Source organism: Onychostoma macrolepis, chromosome 05, assembly GCF_012432095.1.
Source record: "Onychostoma macrolepis isolate SWU-2019 chromosome 05, ASM1243209v1, whole genome shotgun sequence".
Classification (NCBI taxonomy): domain Eukaryota; kingdom Metazoa; phylum Chordata; class Actinopteri; order Cypriniformes; family Cyprinidae; genus Onychostoma; species Onychostoma macrolepis.
The window spans coordinates 23,320,298-23,343,106 of NC_081159.1; the positions used below are offsets into that span (position 1 = coordinate 23,320,298).

Consider the following 22,809-nt stretch of genomic DNA (forward strand, 5'->3'; position numbering starts at 1 on the left):
AACATTATTTTACAATAATAAAAATAAAATATATATTTTATTTTATTTTATTGATTTGCATTTTTTAAATATATTTTCATTCTACTGGATTTTATTTTATTGAATTACATTGCATTTTTCTCAAGCCATCATTGCCCTCTGATTGTGAGGGTATGTTTTGTTGACAAAGGATGTTGATGTAGGAACATGGCCTGCTTGGGTAAATTATTGAGTGAATTTTTTTTTTTTTTTTTAGTTTTTAATTTATTTATGGTAGAGTTATATGTGCATTTCTGTGTTTCCTAGAGAAGGGCAAGGGTATGATTTGTGGTTTTAGGTTCAATAATAAGCAGATCATAGAAATAGCTCCATGATCGTCAGCTGTGGCCAGACGGGCCTCTGTGTTTGTGTGTCCAGTCTGTGTGTGTTTGTTGGCTGGGCCGAAGCAGTTGGACAGGTAGTGACCGGATAAGCCTGTGGTCACTCCAGTTCTGTTCCAGATTCTGAGTCCCGGGGCCCTCATCTCAAGCAGGGCATGGAAACCACCTAAAATTCATAGACTTTGGAAATTTCTGGAATATTTGAGGGCTGGTTCTGTGGGCCACAGTTTTAGCAGGTTCTGGGAATGGGATGGGAAACAGCACGTGTGAGATCTGTAAATGCGTGTGCATGAAGAAGATGCACGCCATGTTGCTTCTGGTTACAATTTCATTCCAATGATACGTGATATATTTAATAAATTTTTATATTGTGCAAATGTATTTGTTTAACTGTATTTATTATATCCTATTATGGAAGAAGGGAAATGTATGTAATTGTGTGCAACATATGTATGGTTTAGAATAATTTTATAATAGCTATATTTGCTATTCTACAATAGCAAAGTTTTATGAAATAAACACAGCAGCAAAAATTTATAATTTATTGATAACAAATAACAGTTCTTCCACCATGCCAAGAAATTTAGTTCCTCATCAGTGTTTTGCAGAATGGCTACAGATTATTTTATTACAGCTTAAAACATGAACGTGAGCAAGGACTGGAACTATTTGTTATATAATAATAATAATAATAATCATAAAAAAGATTTATATTTGTACACAAACAATTTTAGTAATTATTCCTATTTCTATTTTTAAAAAACTATATATTTTATGTAAAAGATAATCCTATTCAAGTATTACATCAAAAATATTTATAGATTAAAGAGAGACTAATCTTTGACCTGTCATCTAGCTCTTACCTACACCTAGTATTAAATTGCATCATTAAAATTAATTTGTTTGGCTGTTATGGTATGCTATGTCGTGTGTGCTTGAAAACGCTTTCCAATTCCAGCAATCCCTAAAATTCTACATACACGCAATGCAACAGGCAGACAATCTACAGTAATCTAGGCAGATTGATGCTGATTATTGAGCATGTAACGGGCCTCTGGCTTGTTTTCCTGGTGTGTGATCATAGCTGTGCATAAGCTGAGCCATTGATAATAGCCACTGAAGTATAGTAGATATAACGACCTCCATATGTTACACGTGCATTAACTCTCTTTGAATTCTGCTCCACATCTCTTTGACTTATGTTTGCTCAACTTGAGGCATAATGGTTCATACAAAGGTCTGTTTGAGGTGAACTTATCAATGGCTCTTTGTTTCAAGTCGTTCTGTGTAAAAATCATGAGGGAGCTCAGGGGGAAAGAGATCTGATTGGTGTTTCTCTTCAAACCCACGTTCATTCCTTTCTTTTGTGACTTCTGGCATGTGCCGAGAGTCTGGGCTTGGGCCGCACAGCTTTGTTTTGGTTCTCTGTGTTACTTTCCCCTTCTCCTCTCCTCTGTCCTGCCTCTGGTCTGCTCCTCATCAGGGCTGGATTTGCCACTGGCTTCCCAATTAGAAAGTTCCACATTATGTAGGGCACATTTAATGATTACTGTGGCAAACTTTCCAGATGACTTTTCTCTCCCAGGCTTGTTTCTCTTGTTTGCATTTTACACTAAATAATGACTGAAACCATACCTTGAGTGAGTTACAATGCTGCTTTTAAGGGCAGTCAGGATTTCATATGTATATGTATGTACAGGGTTGGAGGAAAAATCTATAGGCTTGTATGGCTATATTATATTGAGACATAGATGCCAAGTATTGATCTTTAATCAGGGTTTGAATTTTGGTGTTGGATTGCAGATATTGCACAGTTTTGTTTTTTTGTTTTTCCGCGTATAATGTGGGAAACAGATCAAATCAATAATTTGAAATCTTTCTGTCAAACTGTAATGTGACAAATAGCTTAAGGGAATAATATTTTAATATATTTTAATATTTACTATATTTATTAAAATAATTAAAAATATTTTCATTATTTAAAAAAAATATCAGAGTGTGAAATCAAACTGCCTTGCGTTATTGTGTAGGCTATTGTGCAATGAAAATAACCCCACAGCACCATATAACATCCCAATTATATTATTATTACACTTATCCCAATATATATCACAATACTCTCTCTGTATATATAAAGACCTTTATTACTTTTTTTAATCAGTCAAACTAAATAAATGGGCACCTTATTCAGGGTTTTGTCAGCAATTCGTTATGCCTTTTTTTTTTTTAGTGGTTTAAATGTTTCTGGGCTTTTTCCGCTTTGTGAAATGAAGCCCTGATAAAAGCAGCACAAAAGAACCAGTCTTTCTCCCGGGGACTGTGCCTCTGCTCTGCTTTTTGGCTCGAGTTTCTAAAAGCTGTCTTAAATCTGGATGAGCAGCCCACATGCTCACATGCGCAGGACATCGACCCCCTCCGTGACTTGACCTGCTTGTAGTGCTGCGTAATGAATAAAAATGGGCGGATGTGTATTGCCAGCGAAAGACCGCAAAGTAAACAGAGCTGACAATGCTCTCCTGCTGGATGTATGGATCATTTAACCTGCGTAAACATCATAAAGAGTTTTCAAAGAAGATTGTTAGACTGTTGAAGGACGGGCGTCCAACAAAACATTGATCACTTTTACAGTATGTGGGAGTTGGATTCGATCGTTTTATGGTGTTATTATTCTTATGTCGTCAGGACCATCCAGTACAGGATGGAGGTCAATTGGATTGCTGTACTCTGATTCTCATATTTGTCTCTCTGTTAGGAACTGGTGTCCGCAGACAGTGACTAAGACGGTGACCTGTCAGGTGCAGAATGGCACCACTCTCCAGAGGGTCTATCAGACCTGCAGGTGGCCTCAGGGATGCAATGGAGGAAGGTGGGTTTATTATCAACACACACTCACTAGGTGTTTATATCATTTTAGGGAGCTCCCTTTGCAGCCTGTGCAGTAAATGTAATGGCATTTTCCTGTTCAGTGGTCATGTGCTAATAGGACACAGTTCCAAAAACATACCCAAAACTATTAAACGTTGCATGTGTAAAGTTATAATCTCATTATTCCGTTTTACAGTTCTTGACAGGATTTTGTAAACCCATACATTTTTGCATAATATGCATGAAATGTTATAAGTATATGCTACCATTCAAAAAATCTTAAAAAAAAATTTTTTTAGTGTAAAAATAAGATAACAAACTTTGAAACAGACTTACATTTTATGTGCGTGTGTTGCAGCTATCGCACTGTGGTCCGGCCATCCTATAAAGTCGTGTACCGCACCATCACCTCTCTAGAATGGAAATGTTGTCCTGGATACAGCGGACCTCAGTGTGAGGAAGGTAAGACTGACTGGTAATGTTAATTGCATCCCAAAACAGAACTCATTTATGAAGAAGGAATCTCTGTACTGTGCGTGTCTTTTTGTCAGTGTTGGGAAATCTACTCAATTAGAAAGTAGTCAAGCTGCTCTTTTGACAAATTTTTTTTTTTTCGAAAGATAAGATTATAAAATCGACTATGAGATTATGAAACAATTTTTGTTTTTTGTTTTTTTGGCTTTCTGGCCCAAAACGATATGAATCTTAATTTATACTGAATAAAACGCATACCGAACTAATAGAAACACTCCAATTTGAAAGCAGTATTTGACAAAATCTGACTAAATATTTTTTATATCTATAATTTTTTTTAAACATGAAATGTTGCATAGGGACGGTGTATTTTTTAATAGGTTTATTAAAATAAGTTGCCTGACAGAACGAAAAATGAATCTGACTTCCCAATGCTATTTGAGAGAGAATATATTTCCTCTTTTGCTTGGCTGTGTGCACGACACACTGTGACAAAAAGCATCTATGTAGGATTTCATCATGCTACTCGTTGGAAAACGTTGCTGGAAAAAGCTACACTATTTTGGAGACGACTGAACTGCTGTTGCATGGCTAAAAAACCCCACTTTTCGCTACTCCTAGTAGATATTCCGCAGCACGCTCATAGTGTAGAACTAGACATGATCTAGGAATGGGAGATGATACACAAGTGTTTGGGGTCTACGAGGTAGCCATATTTGTTATTTAATGTTTATACAGGCTCTCACAAGGAGACCACCGCACAACTAATGTCCTGCCCTGGCCACAGTTCATGTCTCGCTTACTTCTTCTTGTTCGCTCCACTGTCTCTGTTTGTAAATCATGTCCCACTGTCAGGAGAGCAAATAGTGGAGAAGACAAAAGAAGAGAAACAGGATAGATGGCTATTATGAGACGGCGAAAGCATGCGTGTCTGTGTGAGCGAGTGTGTGATTAATGTGAGCGCGTGTCTCAGCTGTGTTTGTGTGCTGTTTCTGGCTGCTTTGCTCTGTGACTGTGTGTGTGTTTGGCTGCATTCTCTGAGTGTCAGCCAGAGCCTCATTGTGAGTCGTGCTGGGAGTAACTGTGAGGACCAGCCAGCAGCCATGAGAGTCTTGTATCCTCTCCCAAATGAACCAGGTCTTGTGTGATCTGGCCAAAATTGGGCTTTCTAAGCTGTTTGAACCAGCTGTACCCACTGACCCACTAGTAGTTTTTAAGTTGGGTTTGGACTCTTTTAAGCACTGCTAAATGATTTAATATGGCAGGCATTGCCAGGGTGGCAAGTCTTCATTTGACTGAACTTTAATTTACTTTTATAGACAGGTTTGGCTTTAATATGTCTTGTAAATTGCTTTGAGGGATCTTAATGCTGTACTGTGTCTGTCATGTGGTTTTGTGTTTGTGTGTGTGTATGCTAAAATCTCAAGTAGTAACTGTATGCTAACTGTACTTACTACTTCTTGTCTGTGAGGCAAAGTGGCGTTTCTTTAGCCTACAGCCAAAGCCTTTGTCCATCTGGAGCTCTTTTTCTTCTCTGGGTAATAACAGGAGCATGTACACTCATCATTTATACATTTTCAGAAGTTTAGTTCACTCAAAAATGACACTAGCGTAATTTACTCACTCTTATGTTGCTTCACATATGTGTCCAATCTAAAGCCAATTTGGTTCCAATTCACAAGATTTCAGTTAAACTTTATTTAATGGTTTGATTTAAATTCCTTCATTCATTTCATAACTTTAATTTGATTTTATTCAGATTAATTTAGGTACATTTTTCTGTTATAATATCTATTTTGCTTGCATATTAAAAAGTTATTTTTTATGTTGTTTAATGCAGATTCCATCCTTGAAATCAATGATGAGTTGATGTTTATTCAGTGACTGCTCAGATGCATCCTTTTTAAATGATTAATTAAAGGGATAGTTTACCCAAAATGAAAATTCTGTCCTCATTTACTTACACACGTCTTTCCAAACCCATAAGCCTTTTGTTCATCTTCAAAACAAATGAGGATTGGTAACACTTTATTTAAAGCCTTTATGTATAATGCATTATAAAAGTAGTTTTAATGCATTAATTATGTCTTGTAATGCATCTTATAATGCAAAATCATATAATTGTAACCACAGTTAATACATCATAACACTTATCAATTCATTGTTACACTATGTATTTTAAATTCAGTTATATTTATTTATGACAAGATATAATGTATTACAATGCACATTATGAATAATTAAATGTGAGTGAGTGAGTGAGTGAGTGAAGTGACGTGTGGCTAAGTATGGTGACCCATACTCAGAATTTGTGCTCTGCATTTAACTCATCCAAGTGCACACAAACAGTAGTGAACACACACACACACACACACATCCAGAGCAGTGGGCAGCCAATGCTGCAGTGCCCGAGGAGCAGTTGGGGGTTCAGTGCCTTGCTCAAGGGTCTCTCATTGAAGGTGGAGAACGCTGGTTATTCACTCCCCCCACCGACAATTCCTGCCGGAACTGAGACTCAAACCCGCGACCTTCGGGTTACAAGTCCGACTCTCTATCCATTAGGCCATGACTGCCCCATTAATGCGTTATGATGATGCATTATAACCTTTAATAACCCTTCATAATGCATTATACAAACAGGCTTTAAGTAAAATGTTAGTGATATTTTTACCTGAGTTATTGTTTCCCCTCCATTTAAAGCTGATGAATAAATTCAAAAATTGGTAACACTTTATTTTGAGGTGTCCTTGTTACATATGTTACATGTACTTACTATTATAATAACAATGAATGTATGCATAATTACATGCAAGTAACCCTAATCCTAACCCTAACCATATAGTAAGTAAATGTAGTTAATTAATATTACTCAGTACTTAAATGTATAATTACACTGTAACAAGGACACAAATCTTACACCTGTAACTCAATTGAAAGTCTTGAGAGTTTTTGGGTAAACTATTTCTGCTTTCAGACTGATAAAAAAATACAACACTGACCTTTTAGTAGTGCTATTTATCTCATAGATGCACTCTATACAAGTAACTGTGTGAACTGAGCTGATGTGGTTAGCAAATCGGTTTGATCCAAGAGGGCAAATCCGAACTTGATTATTGCATTTATAGTTCCTTATTTTTCAAATGAGTTTACTTTTATCCGAAGATGAAACGGCACAGACAAACCCACACCCACACCGCCAACTAAAATCTAAACGGTTCTCTTTTCACACAATTACATACCCCAAAGGCAGCAGACATCCATGAAATGAGAGATAAAGTGGGTGAATTAAGTTAAAGCTGTTCATCATAAGAGAGGGATGATGAAATGGAGAGAGGATACCGCCTTAAGTGGGACACTGTGAGGCCTGTGAACATCAATGTCTTATCGGTACCATGTGAGACAAACTCTGATCACAGACACCCCTGAGTGGAACTGACAGCTCCGTTCTGTCTCTGACACCACAGTGTATAGTGGGCTTCAGCACCCTCAAGACATGCTCATGTCACTGATGCAATACAGCATGCTGTGTGCAATGCATGAACACTTATGAGTGTCTGGTATATCAGACCGTGGAGAATGAGCTTTATTCTCTTATATATGGTGAGATGTACTGTCCAGACAGCCCCCACATCATCTTGTTTTATAACAGTCAGTCTGTCTGACTGTCTCTGTCTCTGTTTGTGTCTACATTGGCTCCAGGTCATTTTCATGCACACAGTATGGGTTGTAGTTTGAAATGTAAAGTGCAATGGCATCTCAGCACAGTGAATCTGTGTTGTTGTAGGATCAGTTAGTTGTGTTCTGGTGTGTGGAATGCGGAAAGAGAAATATGCTGCTTTGGTCAAACAATATCTCTTACACATGATCTCCACTTTAAAGCAGATAATATTCACGTAATTCAAATAGAAAAACTCCTTAGTGCAACAAAAACTACTATCTGCAGATGGCAGTTCTGTGATACTGTATAAGGGATATTAATTGAACAGGCCTGCTTTAAAGAGTTGATTGTGGATTAGAGATACCAAAGATTTCTCTTGTTTCGGCCCAAACACTTCTTTGCTCTCATACTTGTAATCTCTTGTTCTTTGCTCATTAGTTCTCCCTCTCTCACCGGCGTCGTCTGAACTAGTAAAAACATTACATCACTGATAAGACAAAAACATATTTGAAGTAAATGTCAAGCTTTTTCATTAAGATCAGTGTCCCACCCTTGTTCACACATACATACTCACTCACACACACACACATTTGTTTTTGTGAATTGTGGGGACATTCCATAGGCGTAATGGTTTGTATACTGTACAAACTGTATGTGCTAACACCTAACCCTACCCCTTACAGGAAACTTTGTGCATTTTTTCTTTCTTAAAAAAACTCACTCTATGATTTATAAGCGTTTTGAAAAATGTGGACATGGGGTAATGTCCTCATAAGTCACCTTCTCCTTGTAATACCTATGTCATACCATGTCATTATACAAATTTGTGTCCTCATGTGTCACAAAACCACACACACACACACACACATACTGTACACAGACCTTTAAAACTGTATTAGTGGACCACTTCAAATGCCCAGTGTTGTAGTGCATCCTGTTCTGATATAGTTTTGCTGTCTGTTTTTACATAAAGTGCTCTGTGTAAGTATTTCAGATGAGGCAGTTATTCAGATTGAAGTGCTCACAGGATACAGTTACAGACATCCAACAACTGTATCCAACTGTAAACCACTTGCTACTTTTCTGCTCCATTGTTCATGGTTTACCCCTGAAATTGTTTCTCATTTGATAGTCTCTTTGGATAAATGTTTCTGTTAAATAACACTGAATTGTAATTGTAAGCAAGCCTTAATGGATATCTCCTGTTATGTATGTCTCATCTGTAAAGAATTTGTTGGAATTGCAAGCAAAAAAAAACAACAACAACCCTTGATCATTAAAAAAAAAAAGGTTAAAATGCACTGAACAAATCATGTATTATCCTGTAAAAATGAAATACTGTCTATCAAGGCTTTATCTCAACATATTGTTCAGCCATATCTGTTTTCAGTTCAGTTTATTATTTCAGCAGAGCTCCACAGATTATGTTGTTGATAAATGTAATGACCTAACACTTGTTAAATCATTATTTCCCCCCTCAGTGTCTCAGTGTTTTTAGAAGAAGATTTCTCCACAGACCTTTAGTGTTTTATTTCAATAAATGATGAGGATTAATTCTGAGATGTTTATATTTATACACATTAACTCACCCTACTCAAGTGTGTGTGTGTGTGTGCAAGTAAAAGAAACTGACTGACAGTCAGCGAGTGATGGAGAGGGAGTGAACAGCTTGTGTGTTTGTCGTGTGGGAGGACGTGTTGAATTAGCACGCTTGTCTCAGAAATGCGAAGGGCCTCGTATCAAACTCCACGCCTTGGTCAAAGTGAGGCTGTGCACTTTTGATGCACTAATTACCCGCTCGGCTCGCAGGCATGCGACGGGCGCTTTAAAGCCACAGAAATGTAATCTGTGTTTTCACAGCTCAGCTCAGCTTATCGGGGGGTTCCACGTTAAGCTCTCACGCTTCAAACATTAGTTAGTTACACACACTCACTATGGAGGCAGTCAGCTGGGAGCGGTTTTTTGGCTCTTTTTTAAGAGCACTTTTCATTCTGTTATGATTTAAGTTGTTCTTAATGACTTGGAAAAGGGCCAAACCCTCAGGCAGAGCCTCCTGCCCGTCTTTGTGTTAGCCAGTCAGCTTTGTGTGGCTGCGGTGTGTTTATGCTCCTCAAGCGAGGCACTGCATGTGTGTGAGCGTGTGTGGGAGATATGAGGTGTCAAGAAGTGCACTGTGCAGCTGTTGTGTCTGTGTGCATTTGTACTTTGTGAGCATCAACTAACATTCTGAACGAACATAATGAACACACACTTTGAACGAACATTCCGAACACACTTTGAATTAATATTCTAAAAACACAAAATGAATGAACAATCTGAATATGCAGTTTGAATGAACATTTGGAACAAACGTTCTAAATACATTATGAATAAACATTCCGAAGACACATTTTGACTTTGTGCAAATAATAACATAAACATTCCGAAGACACATTTTGACTTTGTGCAAATAATAACATAAACATTCCGAAGACACATTTTGACTTTGCGCAAATAATAACATAAACATTCCGAAGACAAATTTTGACTTTGCGCAAATAATAACATATACATTTGATGTATTCAGCACCTTTCACTGCAGCTCAAGGACCTAGATGCACCTTATTAACACACATTATGAACACATTCTTAATTCACATTGTAAATTGCCTATCAGCGGCCTATGAAGTCTTATTCTCTCTTTCACCCCACATCTTCCATCTGTGTTACTGTAAACAACTTTGTAAGTTGTGTGAGCTGTTTGTTATTCTAAATTCTTGCTGCCTGTTCTGTATATTGTATATTCGTGATGTACTGTAATTATTCCCTTCTTTTACTTTCTCTGCTCTGAGCTGTCCATTTCTTCCCAAGGCCCCAATCATTCTGCAGGACGACATAACCCACCTGCTGAAATGAGTGTGAAGTCTATGTAGAAATTTCAGGTTTAACAGGCCCATCACTCTACAGCCCACCACATAAACTCAAACAGGAAGTGCTGCATTGCACGGGGCCCCACTGGAGGAAGTGAAGTATAAGGAAGGAAAGTACATATTTATAGAGGAGACATTCTATTTTTCCTCACCCTAAGCTTGCAATTTCAAGCAGTCGTCTTAGGCCCCGTTTACACTAGTGCGTTTTCATTTTAAAACGCATAACTTTTGCTACGGTTACACCTGTCGTTTACACTACTCCGGCGTTTTCGAGGTCGAAAACGGAGACTTTTGAAAATGCTGCAGACCTCGTTTTAGTTTGAAAACTCCTGGGTAGCATTTCAGTGTAAACGGACCAAAACGGAGACTTTTAAAAACGATGGCATGGCTGCCCACATTCGCTCTGCGTATCCTCGACGACCGGGTAAACAATAACATCATGCTCGTTGTTGTACCTATAGATATGTATGGGTAGATTCCCCTTTCGACCGCTCCAAGCACGCAGACGCGTCCACCATCTAAATAACAGGAATCTACCTATACGAATCTATGGTTGTACCTGTATGAATGGTCACATGGCATGTGTTTTCGATTGTGTAGTGTAGACGGAGATAGTTTCTGAAACGCAGCAGAAACGCCAGTGTAAACGGGGATCGTTTTCATTCTAAAACGCTGTTTTAAATCGAAAACGCTCTAGTGTAAACGGGGCCTTAGTTTACTAGCGCTCTTCTTTTTCTAAGGATATTGGAGAACAAGTTTATATCTTAATTCATAGAGTTTTATGATGATCTCAATCAGGGGCTGCAGAACATTTTTTGAGTAAAACAAAGATTTGACAACATCTGGGATGTAAAAGTTAGCATGCCAACTTGCAATATTAATTCATTTAATTGTTTAACAATATTTTTTATATGCAGTTTATTTTATTACAGTTCTAGTTTTTAGCATTTAGAAATAAAAAGTAATGTGAAGGTTAGTGATCTTCTTTTTTCTCATTGCAGTGTTCTTCTTGAACCCAATTACAGGATTTAAAGCAATTTTTCTGTAAAACTGCTTTAGAACAATATTGGTTGCGAAAGTGCTAGACAAATGATTTTTAATTGAATTAAGGTTCAGAAATGTAACATTACTTTTTGGTAGAAGGTTACTTTGGTACAAAGACACTGTAAAAACCAATAATTTAATTTAGCTGAAAACATCTTTATATGCTGTGTTCCAAATTGTTATGCAAGTATAATATAATATAATATAATATAATTTAATATTCAGATTTTTGTTTTTCAAAGAAAATGTTTCTTTATTTTATTTTTATCTTTTCTCTTTTTTGATAACTTGTATCAATCTCAGACATGTTTATTAGTTTTCCAGGTCTTCTTAGGTGCAGTACATGTCAAATCTGCTTGAAGAGGTTGTTTATTAAGCAAGTCACAGTTTTCGTTCAATATGGGGAGGAAGAAAGATTTGTCTGAAGATGAAAAGCATGAAACAATAGTACAACGTCTTGTGAAAGGCATGAAAACAACCAATGTGTAATATCATGCTTAATATCTTTCTTCACGCACTATAGGAGGTCTTTTATTTTTTAAGGGGGCTCACTCGTAAAGGGATCATCATATATCGGGGGCTTTGGCATCATAAAAAAACATGTGTAACAATTCTCAGCCGTTTAATTTATTTTATACCTGCTGTTTTTGCATTTCTTCAATCGTTAAATGCATTGAAACAGAGGTTTGTTGCTACACATACATCACATCTTATTTGGGCTGTGTTTTGGTTTTATTGTTGTATTTTTATATGGCCCTGTAAAACTTAACTATGCATCTGCCACATGAAAAGGCACTGCAGTGTTTTATATTAGAAAGAAGATTAGAAAATCTGAGAAAACACAGTTTCTTTGTCTCTTGTTTCCCACCTCCCTTTCTAACTCCTGTGGTCGTCTGAGACTGACAGACAACCACAGAAGTCTTCATCTGCGGCGAGCGGTTATGATGTCATTCACATATTCAAATAATTTTGTGGTTGCCAAGAGCTCATTTAATCCTGACCCGCTGATTAAGCAAGACATAAAAACCAGTGTTTCTTTGATGTCATTTGCAAACATTTGTATGTGTGTGTTGGTGTGTACATACTGTATGCGTCTGGATCTATGTGTGCTTACGTGGTGGTGTAAAGATGGTTGTGATTAGTGAGGCAGGTTTTGGATGAGCTTTACACAAACATATGCTTATTAGAGCCACGCTCCGAGCAATGCTGTAGAAACCTATAGGATAAAAGGATTAAGAAGAAAGCGGGTGACCGCAGGGGGTGTTGTGTTACAATAAACTGCAGTGATTCCCAGTTGTGCATTGAGGGCTGTCAGATTGTATCTTTATATTCTGCTTATAGATTATGTTTGAATTTACCCCCATTCACACAAAGTATAGTATATTAAATAAAATGTTATATTTTCCTTTATTAGCGATCCATGACAGAGCTCTCAAAGTAAATTTACACTCCTCACACATTGTATGCTGAGTGAAATTATATGCAGTACATTATCATAAGTAAGCTTTTGTGTCTTGCCACATCACATATAAATGCCTGAGTGAACAGATTTAAATGCACTTAGAAAAGCACTTTTTCAGAATCTGACCTGTTTTGTTGTTTTTTTTTTTTACTAGCAGGATAGTAAAACAGTATATGTGTCAGTACAAATGATAAAGTCAGATGTAAGTGACTGTGTTAATGTTAATCTGTTGTGTTGGGGTTTTAGCGACAGCATTATTGCATTAAGAGATGATGGAGGTCCTGGTGCTCACAGAGGGATGATGGAGTTGCAGTATGCTGTGTACATTAGAGTTTTCTGCCTGTGGTTTTGGCCAGGAGTGTGCAGTGCTGACTTCATCTTAACAGAGCAAATCAGTGTCGGAAAAGAGATCCATCATGAAATGCAGCAGGAAATTTAAAGTGAACAGATTTCATGCGTCAGCGTGTGCTTGCTGATCTTGTGTGTGACTAACTTAACACGTGTGCCTGCATAGTAGTTGTATCTTCAAATATAACTTGAGAAGGTGGATTAAGGGGTAGTTCAGCATTTACTTTTATGTCATTCTAAACCTGCATAAGGCACACAGGATGTGTTCGGAAATCATTTTTAATGTTATCTTTAACTTGACATACATAAACATGAAAATAATCTTTTGAATGGTAATGCATATTTAAATAGCCATTTGTTATTAGCTTGTCCCTAGTGAAAAATAAATATACTAAAATGTATTTGACATGCATGTATTTAATGCTAAGTATACCACAAATACATTTACATATTATAAACTTAATAAAAATACCCTGCAATTGGTATACTAAACGTTTTCTAAATTGGAACAACTAATTTTGTACTTAATTCACTTTAATTGTTCAGAAGTAATGCTGAAGTCCAACCAAAGATATACACTGAAGTATATTTGATTGCGCTAAAGTAGAACTATTGCAAGTATACTTCAGGTACGCTTTAAATATCTTGCATTTAAAGACCGATATTATTCACAGATCATACAATCCTCATCAGCAGTGACATTCAAAACATTTTTGGCTTAATATTAAGAAATGTGCATTGTGCAAAAGTAGTGATATGTCAGTAGATATAGTAATAGATTTGTACTATACTTAGTATGAAATAAATGTATTTTAAATATATTACTTTTTACTAGGGGTAGCTAACTACTTTTTAGTTTGACCGTAGTTTAACTACTTTGAAGTAAAGTAAAGCCACAGTTTCAAATTAGCTTCCTTTTTACACACACTCACTCGCTACTGCAGCTGCCATTCTTTTTTGGAGACAGACAGTGATGGGAGTAAATCACTTTAATAGACTGCGTTGTGACATAATGTGTGCGGCGGGATCTGGACTCCCACCAGCCAATGAGAAGGCTCACTGAGGGTTGCCTGAGATGCCACTGGATGGGACAGGAGAGTAGAGGCGGCGTTATTCAGCACTGGTAGGATGATGTCTGGGTCTGTTATTTGGGCTGGATGTGTTCCACGTCGTCTGTCTTAAAAACTGCCTCTCACACACCTGAAGTAGAAGGCAGTGTGAGTGTGTGCTGCAGAAGATTCGAACTGTTTCTGGACCTTAATCAGTCTAGCTGGAGTCAGTGACATGCTGGTCTTGAACTCTTGTTGTATTTATAGAGCTGATGTTGAGGCTTTGAACAGCTCAGCTTTTCCTATACCAGAGTTTGAAGTATCAAGCTGGCCGGACAAAAGTATCCTTCATTTGATGGCAGTTTCTGTTCCTACTTATCCTTTTGGATAAACCACTAGATCAAATTTACTAGAGGCCAAGTTATAATGTTTAAAAACTGCATAAACAAAAGGCTTTTTCAAATTGTTTTAATAAAGATGAGTTTGTTACACGCCGCAAGGTCCTGTAAATGCCGTATAAATGATCGGTTTTAGTTCCAGATGGCAAGACAGTGTGATAAAGGCTCCCCGTCTCTCTTTTTTTCTGCATCATGGTATCTTTTCCCTCTCTGTCATCACGGAGAAAGAGCATGATGAAGGATAAGCGAGTGAAAGGCTGGGGAAATCCAAAAATACACATTTCGTACGACTGCTGCCAGGTATCAGTGCCGCAATAAGTCAATCAGATCTCTCACTTTCTCTTTTTCCCTAACACTCTAACTCATTGTCAAGGCTGACATTGTGTTCACTTTGGCAAAGGTTCCTAAAGGGTTTAGATTGCAGTTCCCTCTGAGTCTCTGGTGAAAAATGATGATTGTAGGGCACTTGGAGTGAAAGAAAGGCAGAGAGAGAGGAAGGGCAACAAAGAAAGATGGAGCTTTCAGTTTTTTTATGAAGAAGGGGAGGTTAGTGTAGTCACGTCAGTGATCATGTTTTCTCAACATTACCGAGGGGTAAACAGACACCATGCTATTATTTAGAATGGTATTTTCATAAAAAGTAGATTTTTCCTTGCTGTTTTTTAAAATTAAACAGTTTCACTATAAAAACATACTGTATGTTTTAGAACCCAAAACTCTAATGGAATAAGACCATGAAACGAAACTGAGCTGTACAAACATTGAATCTCTGCTGTCATACAGTCAAATGCATTAACATATGACAACCTACATTTGCATGTCTATTATTACATCAACGCTGTTGTTCCACTTGGCATGTAATCCGGTCCACATGGAATTTGTGCCTGCAGAACAATTATGTATTATTACTTTTTGTTTTATTTTTGATTTTTAATGTTATACAATTTATTTTAATTTTTTTTATCTGTGATGGCAAAGTAGAATTTTCAGCAATCATTACTCCAGTCTTCAGTGTCCCATGATCCTTCATGAATAATGCAGTTTTAATTCATATCGACTGCGACATGGTAGTCTTAAAGGCACAATAGTGGAAAAAGCAGTCTATTTATGGTCAGAGAGTGCGTAAAAATTCAAATGTTTTTGGAGGAAACCTCAAAAACATATGATATGAGTTCTTAATAATTTCGATGTTTAGCCACTTGCTCTTATGGGCTAGGCACACCAGTTTTTCTGTTTGGTGGAAGCTTCTCAAAAAAACAGAAATTAATTTTTCTGGTGTATGTAGAGTACATATATTCTTGTGGTTTGTATGGCAGATATTTCTGTAAGAGGTTTGAGTGTTATGGGAACGCTACGCTGTTTGGGGCTATGTTTCTCTTTTTTTTTTCCACTAGACCCAACACGTAAAAGAGTCAGTGGTGAACCTCTGAGTGTGTAAATGATAGGGCCTAGCCCACATGGCTTTTACACTATCATTAGAGCTGTGTAGATTAGTTTGGTTGTGAAATGATTTTAGATTCTTGGAATTCTTCATTTGTACATGCCAATGGATTTAGCCATGACTCCAGTCGTCTTCACAAATCATTCTAATATGCTGATTTGGTGCTCAAGTAACAATTCTTAATATCATCAGTGTTGAAAACAGTTGTGCTGCTTAATATTTTAGTGCAAACCATGATGCATTTGTTATAAAGTACACTTTTTTTTTTTTTTTTTTTTTTTTGCTAGCAATGTAAAAGTCTATACGGTCAAGTTTGATCAATTTAATTTGTCCTTGCTGAATAAAGATTTTAAAAAATATCTTACTGACTTTAAACTTTTGAATGATAGTGTATAGGCATACCATTATTTCATGGTTTTCTGTGCACATTTGCATTTTGCACAAACTTAGACTGTACATTCTCATTTATTCATGATTTCATTCTCTTCTTTATATTTTATCGAGCATAGCATGTTTGTTCAAGTTTACTGCACCGCCCTCCCTTATCAAAATCCAAAATCTTTTCATAATCTCTTTCAGTGTTTGTTTTGTGAGGGTGACTGTAATCTCCCTCTCCCACTTCAATCTGCTGATCTCTTTCACATGCCACTATAGTGCCAGCCTGTAGTCTCATCTCCCACACATTGGCACCACACCCAGCTCTTCTTTTAAACATGCTTTTCTTGCACAAAATGGTGCCCCTTTTATCTTTTTTTTTTCAGTTCCGCAGAGGGTTGCTTGTGTCATTCCACCATGGAGGGGAGGAATAGAGAGGGTCAGGTGCGTGACTCGCTTGTGCAGAGAATGAAGTGCTAGTTAAGTGCAAAAAGGTCTGAAAAGTGTATTGTGAAATGTCCACTTGAGTGCTTGACCTTTTGAAGAGATTATTCCACCAGAAACAGTCAGGAACAGCACCATCTTACAGTGCAACTTCTTTCTCGGAGGTTGTCTGGTTCAGCTCTTTCTGGAGCTTTTATAGGCTAGTAGTCTATCAAACCACAACCACAAAGTCTGACACCCTTAATGAGTCACGTCAGATTTTCAGATAAAAGCTCCTTCACCCACATTGCTCAGACATCCAGTAGCTTAGAGCTGCATATATCAAGTCTTCCCTAATTATGATAACCCAACAACCCCGCACACAATATATGGAAAAGACATTTTCCTGCAGAGACAGTATGATTTCATTTTCCATTTGCCCAAACTGTCTCATTATCTGGCCACTGGGTGAAGTCATTTGTATTCATAAAGCTTAAAGGCATCCATAAGTTAGTTTGAAAGGCCTAACCACCCTGTTTTCTTAAAAGCTTTATGAGTCGAGAGACTGGCTGCTAGGCAGCTGATAAAATGAAATTTGCTGAGTAGGACTGAGAGATTATTTTCCTCTGTGCAGTCATTTGGTATTATGATCTCATGCTTCTTAATTAATATTGCAGCTTTTAAGTGGATTATTAGGCATTGCAAAACTGTGTTATTTTAGTTATTGTGAAATAAAACATTTTATCACAACATATACCTACCAAAACACCCTTTCAAGTCCAAAATTAAAAAAAAAAAAAAAAAAAATATATATATATATATATATATATATATATATATATATAGGATTCAAGAATTCAACTCCCATATAATTATTGCATTTTTATTAACCTTTATGGTCAGTCTCTGCTAGCCACACTGTCTTGTAGTTTTGTAATAGTCTGCCATGTTTTTTAAACCCTCCAAAGCATGCTATTTCTCAGTGACCTGACCCTCCAGTTTGACTCACACGTGTATTTTGACTGGCTAGTGATAGAGAATCTGGGTGTGTTTTGATCCAGGACTCTCTCATAGTGAGATCAGTGCTGTTTGACATTCTTCTTCTCTTGCATTTGAATACCCCCTCATCGCTTCGCTCACAGGGTTTCTCTCATCCAAGTCAACCCGATCTTTCATCCACCCCTATATTAACACAAACGCAAGGCCGTGTGGATGTTCTGCTGAAGTGGCTGCTTAAGATAAAGCTCAGATCTGTGGGAAGAGAGACGGTGGGAGTGTGGGAATCCATTTGAGTCTCTCTCACCCTCCACTCACTGGCCTGGTCTGCTTCTTGTCAGTAAAATTGAGTGTTTGGAGAGTGTTTGTATGTGCTTATGTCGTAGTGGGGACAGCTGAGTGGTAATATTGAGTGTAATTATTTTCATTAGATGGAAACAGACAGACAGATGGGCAAACAGGAGAGACAAGGTGATGATATGCTGCTCTGTCAGGGCTGAATGGATGACGCTTCTTTTAGCAGGAATGTTAAAGGTCTGAAGGCCAGAAAGATTTAGTTCTGCTGGCTGAAACTGAACTCTCTGTTGCAGTAGCGCTATCACACGCTCCATAAACAGCCTTTGTGAGTGACTCTTGAACTTCAGAGAAAGAGAAAAAGTGCCTTGAAGTAAGTATGTGTGTGTGAATAGATACTGTATTTAACTTTCTTTGATGATGAAAATTATGAAACATTGAAGAATGTTTCTGTTTTTGTATATTTAAAAGTTAGGGATTAGTTTGTTTGTTTGTTTGTTTGTTTTGTTTTTTTGAAAGAAATACTTTAATTTGGTAAGGATTTATTTAACTATTATAAAATTACCAAAGATGGCTATTCTTTTGAAGTTTTGATTCATCAAATAATCCTGAAAAAATAGATCACAATTTACACATAAATGTTAAGCAGGGCAGCTGTTTTCAACATAATTTTAGAAATGATTAGAATAGAAATTATAATTTTTCCTAAGCATCAAATCAGCATATTAGAATGATTTCTGAAGGATCATGTGACACTGAACACTGGAGTAATGATGCAGAAAATTCAGCTTTGCCATAACTAGGAAATAAATAAATAATTAAATGAATTGAACTGAAATAATACATTTTATTTTTTACATATTAAAATTAAATACAATATTTTAAATTCTATTATTTCTCAATATTTTTTATAAACATTAAATGCAGCCTTGGTGAGCATAAGAGACTTATTTAAAAAAACATCTTAAATTTGAACAGGATTGTCCATACAAAGAAAGTAAATAATGCTCAAAACATTTCACCCCATTGGACTTTCATTGTATGAACACAAAAAGCATCTAGACATTTTATTAAATACCTTTTTTATGTTTTGCTGAAAAAAGAAATTCATACAGGTTTCCCTAGTAAAAAAGGTATTATATTTAAATTACATTTATTTCATATTTACTGACATCGCTCAAGACTTACTGATATAATTAGACTTTATTTGGAGTGTTACTTGTGCACAATGCTCATTTCTTATTATCAAGCCTAAATGTGTTTTAATGTCAATACAGATGAGGATTGTATGATCTGTATTGACATTAAAACACATTTAATGTCAATACAGATGAGGATTGTATGATCTTTGAATAATATCAGTCTATAAATGAGAGATTATTAAAGTGCACCTAAAGTATACTTGCAATAGTTCCACTTTAGCACAATCGAAAATATACTTCAGTTCAGTATGTCTTTAGTTGGACTTCAACACCACTTCCACACAGTTAAAGTGCATTAAGTACAAAATTAGTTGTTCCAATTTAGCAGACTTTAAGTATTATAAAAGTACAGTTGCAGGGTATTTTTATTAAACACATAGATGTAAATGTATTTGTAGTATACTTAGCATGAAATAAATGTATTTTAAATACATTTTAACATTTATTTTTCACTCAGTTTGGAATGACATGAGAGTGAGTAAATAACAAGCTTTTTACTTGTAGGCGAACTACCCCTTTAACTAGCGATATTGAAATTCATAAAAGTTGCTTTGTGTAGTTTTGCCTTTGTATGTCAAATTTAATTGGAAACATAAAGAGACTGGCAGGAAAGGTGGGGGGGGACCGAATCAGGAAATGATGTCAACAAGCTTGCAGAACATATTCAGTATGCCATGTGCACTGAGAGAGAATTACACGTCTGCACATGGATAAAAGTGTCTGCTAAATAAATAAATTGAACTAATGTGAGCTAGTTCAAACTATGAGTGTTTCATTGAAATGGTTATGTGTCTCAGCTGACCACTTGTGACCAATAATGCCATCAGGTCAATACCAGGTGTAAACAGACTCAAGTAAGCCACAAAAGTTGACACCACAGGAGTGTCCTTTTTTCCTGAAGATCATACACTGACCGTGTCTGTCCACCTGAGATGCAGACCAGATGCAGGCGTGGAGTAAAAGGAGAGAAAGACAAAGATAAGGAGAACAAGGTTACATGAGGTCAGATAAGAGATAATTACACCTGTCTAGATAACACTGAGAACAAGAGGCTGCATGTGTGTGTCCTGATGGCAGAAAGAGGGGGGAGAGATAAGAAACCTATCCCAGTGATAACAAGAGCTCTTCTCACACACATACAGAGTTCTTGGCACACAACAGTTCATTCAACTCCCAGCGCTTACAACCTCAGTATTGTCTTGTTCCTACTCATCTCTGAGTGTCTGTCAGTCATGCCAGTAGCCTGGAGAGATATGAAGCCATATGACTTCAGGGATCATCTTATGTTTCGATTCCTGTTAAACTAATATGAAGAGAAACAGCTGGATTCTGCTAGGTCAGATGGACCTCACTGCTCTTGCATAATGAGTCTTAACTACTGTTCAGCTGGCGGTCCATGAGCCAAATCCAACCCCTCACTATTTTGATACACATCTGATTTAGCAAAACATCAGCAGAGAATTTTATTGCTTTTTGTATGTAAAATGACACTTCAATTATGATTTTTATGAGGGTTGATATTGTAAAAGATTTAAAAGGCTTTTTTTTTAGTTTGTTAACATTGACCCTAAAATTTTCATATTTTCATAGTAAAATTTATTATTACAACTTTTTTAATTTCTTGGCTAGTTTAGGATGTTAAGTCATGGTATTTACTTTGCAGTATGTAGTATTTGTACTGTGCATATTTTCTATATGCACAGAATACCCAGATGACTGCTATTTGCCAAATTGGGCAATAAAGAAATTAGGGCACTCCACTTGAAATGCTACATCCTGTAATGCAACATGCTTTACTGTCAATGTACTGTATTACAAATTTATATTCAATGCATTTGGCAGATACTTTTAAAAAACATCTAAAGCATCTTGCATTGCATTTTAGTTATACATTTCATGTTTTAGCAAGTTCAACTGGAACCTTAGTGCTGCTAGTGGGATAGTTCCTCTACAGGAACTAGAATTAAAAACATTTCTCTTCTTCTTCTTCTTCTTCTTATTCTTCTTCTTTATGAATTATTTGACAAGACTGCCATAACCTCAATACTTATTTTATGCAATTAAAAAATAAAATTCAAAATATAGGTTTTATTTCTGAGATGATTATTGGGTAACAGTGACTAGATAAACCATACTGAGGCCATGTGACACCATTGAAAATGTATTGCTGCACACTGCATATTATTTCACAAACTATAGCTTGTATTTCATTCTGAAAATTATTGTATAGGCTTTTCTTGAATGTTGCATTTTGTAGTTTGTGTTTCGTATGCTTTTATACTTTTTCTATACAGGTGTCTATGCTCATCAAGCTCCTGCCAGGTGTTATTTTAGTGTTAGGCTCAAAGCTCTGAGTTCAAGCACACGGTTCAGATGTAAGAATGCCTGTGTGTGTGTGTGAGTGTGTGCATACGTGTATGCCATTTCACGGTATGTGATTCTGAGAGTCTTTGTTTTGACATTTCACATTAGCTAGTCATTAGGGATGTTAAAAAAATATTAAGCAGTTGAAGCTGGATGATTGTTGCTGGATGGTTAAGATTCTGTGCTGAAAACACAAAGATCTTAGGAACACTTCCAAATAAGATGACAGGATAAGATCCAAACTGATCCTACATTTGGCTACATCAGCTTTTGGACATCATGGTTATGGTACATTTAGTCATTTGATAACCATCTGAATTATCTAACTAACTAACTAGACGTATCTGTAGTTACAATTTACACAATTTAATGTCATGATTAATACATTTTCTGTCAAAACACATTAAACATGAGATCATGTGACCCTTCGACAGCGATGCACGCGTAGCCCTTTGCTCTGCTCACTCTGTCAAATATTGTGTAAATTTCGAACCACTCTGTATTTGACCCATCATGAGTACTTCAACAGTCAAAGACAATCGGAAAAGAGTGATTGAGCAATATCCAATAAAGAAAAAATTCAAAGATTCCACCATCTCCAGAGAGGATCTTGACGGTGTTATCGCTAACGGTATCAAGCTAGAACTTAAAGAGCGGCAAAGTACTTTGGATTCGGTTGTGGCCTCGACAGTAAGAGATGCGGTAGACTCTGTACTGACCCCAGCATTGCGTGACCTGCGTGCAGACATACAAGCGACCAACAATTCTGTTAAAGAGCTAAGAGCGGAGCTTGAGGGACTAGCTAGCGGGGCGAAGCAGACACGTGACCGCGTCGAATCCATTCAAGCAGCTGCACATGAGGATAGGAGGACAGTCACAAACTTAAGAAATCAGCTGGAGCAACTCACTGAAAAGATGACGGACATTAAAGATAGGAGCAGGAGAAATAACGTACGACTGGTGGGGTTGCCGCAGGGGGCGAAGGGCTCCGATGCAGCTGGCTTCCTCAGAGCTAATCTTTCCAAGTGGATCCCTTCACTGAAAGGCTGTGACATCGAGATTGACCAGGCCCATTGTGTGTATGACGGAAGGAAAAACTCCGATTGGCTGTGTACTCTCATCTTCCGTGTACTAAGATGGCATGACAG

At 37.0% G+C, this 22,809-nt stretch overlaps 1 protein-coding gene across 8 annotated transcripts in view; it reads left to right on the plus strand.

Moving 5' to 3' along the window:
* Positions 1-22,809, plus strand: part of emid1 (EMI domain containing 1) — a 70,361-nt gene that overhangs the window by 6,894 nt on the left and 40,658 nt on the right. For all 8 annotated transcript variants that reach the window (XR_009271168.1, XR_009271169.1, XM_058774516.1 and 5 more), the window contains exons 2-3: positions 3,112-3,225; positions 3,583-3,686. Coding sequence is in view for 6 of the 8 variants with exons in the window: in XM_058774516.1 (XP_058630499.1) it covers positions 3,112-3,225; positions 3,583-3,686 (218 nt within the window). In the remaining 2 variants the exon portion in view is untranslated. The remainder of the gene's footprint in view (positions 1-3,111; positions 3,226-3,582; positions 3,687-22,809) is intronic.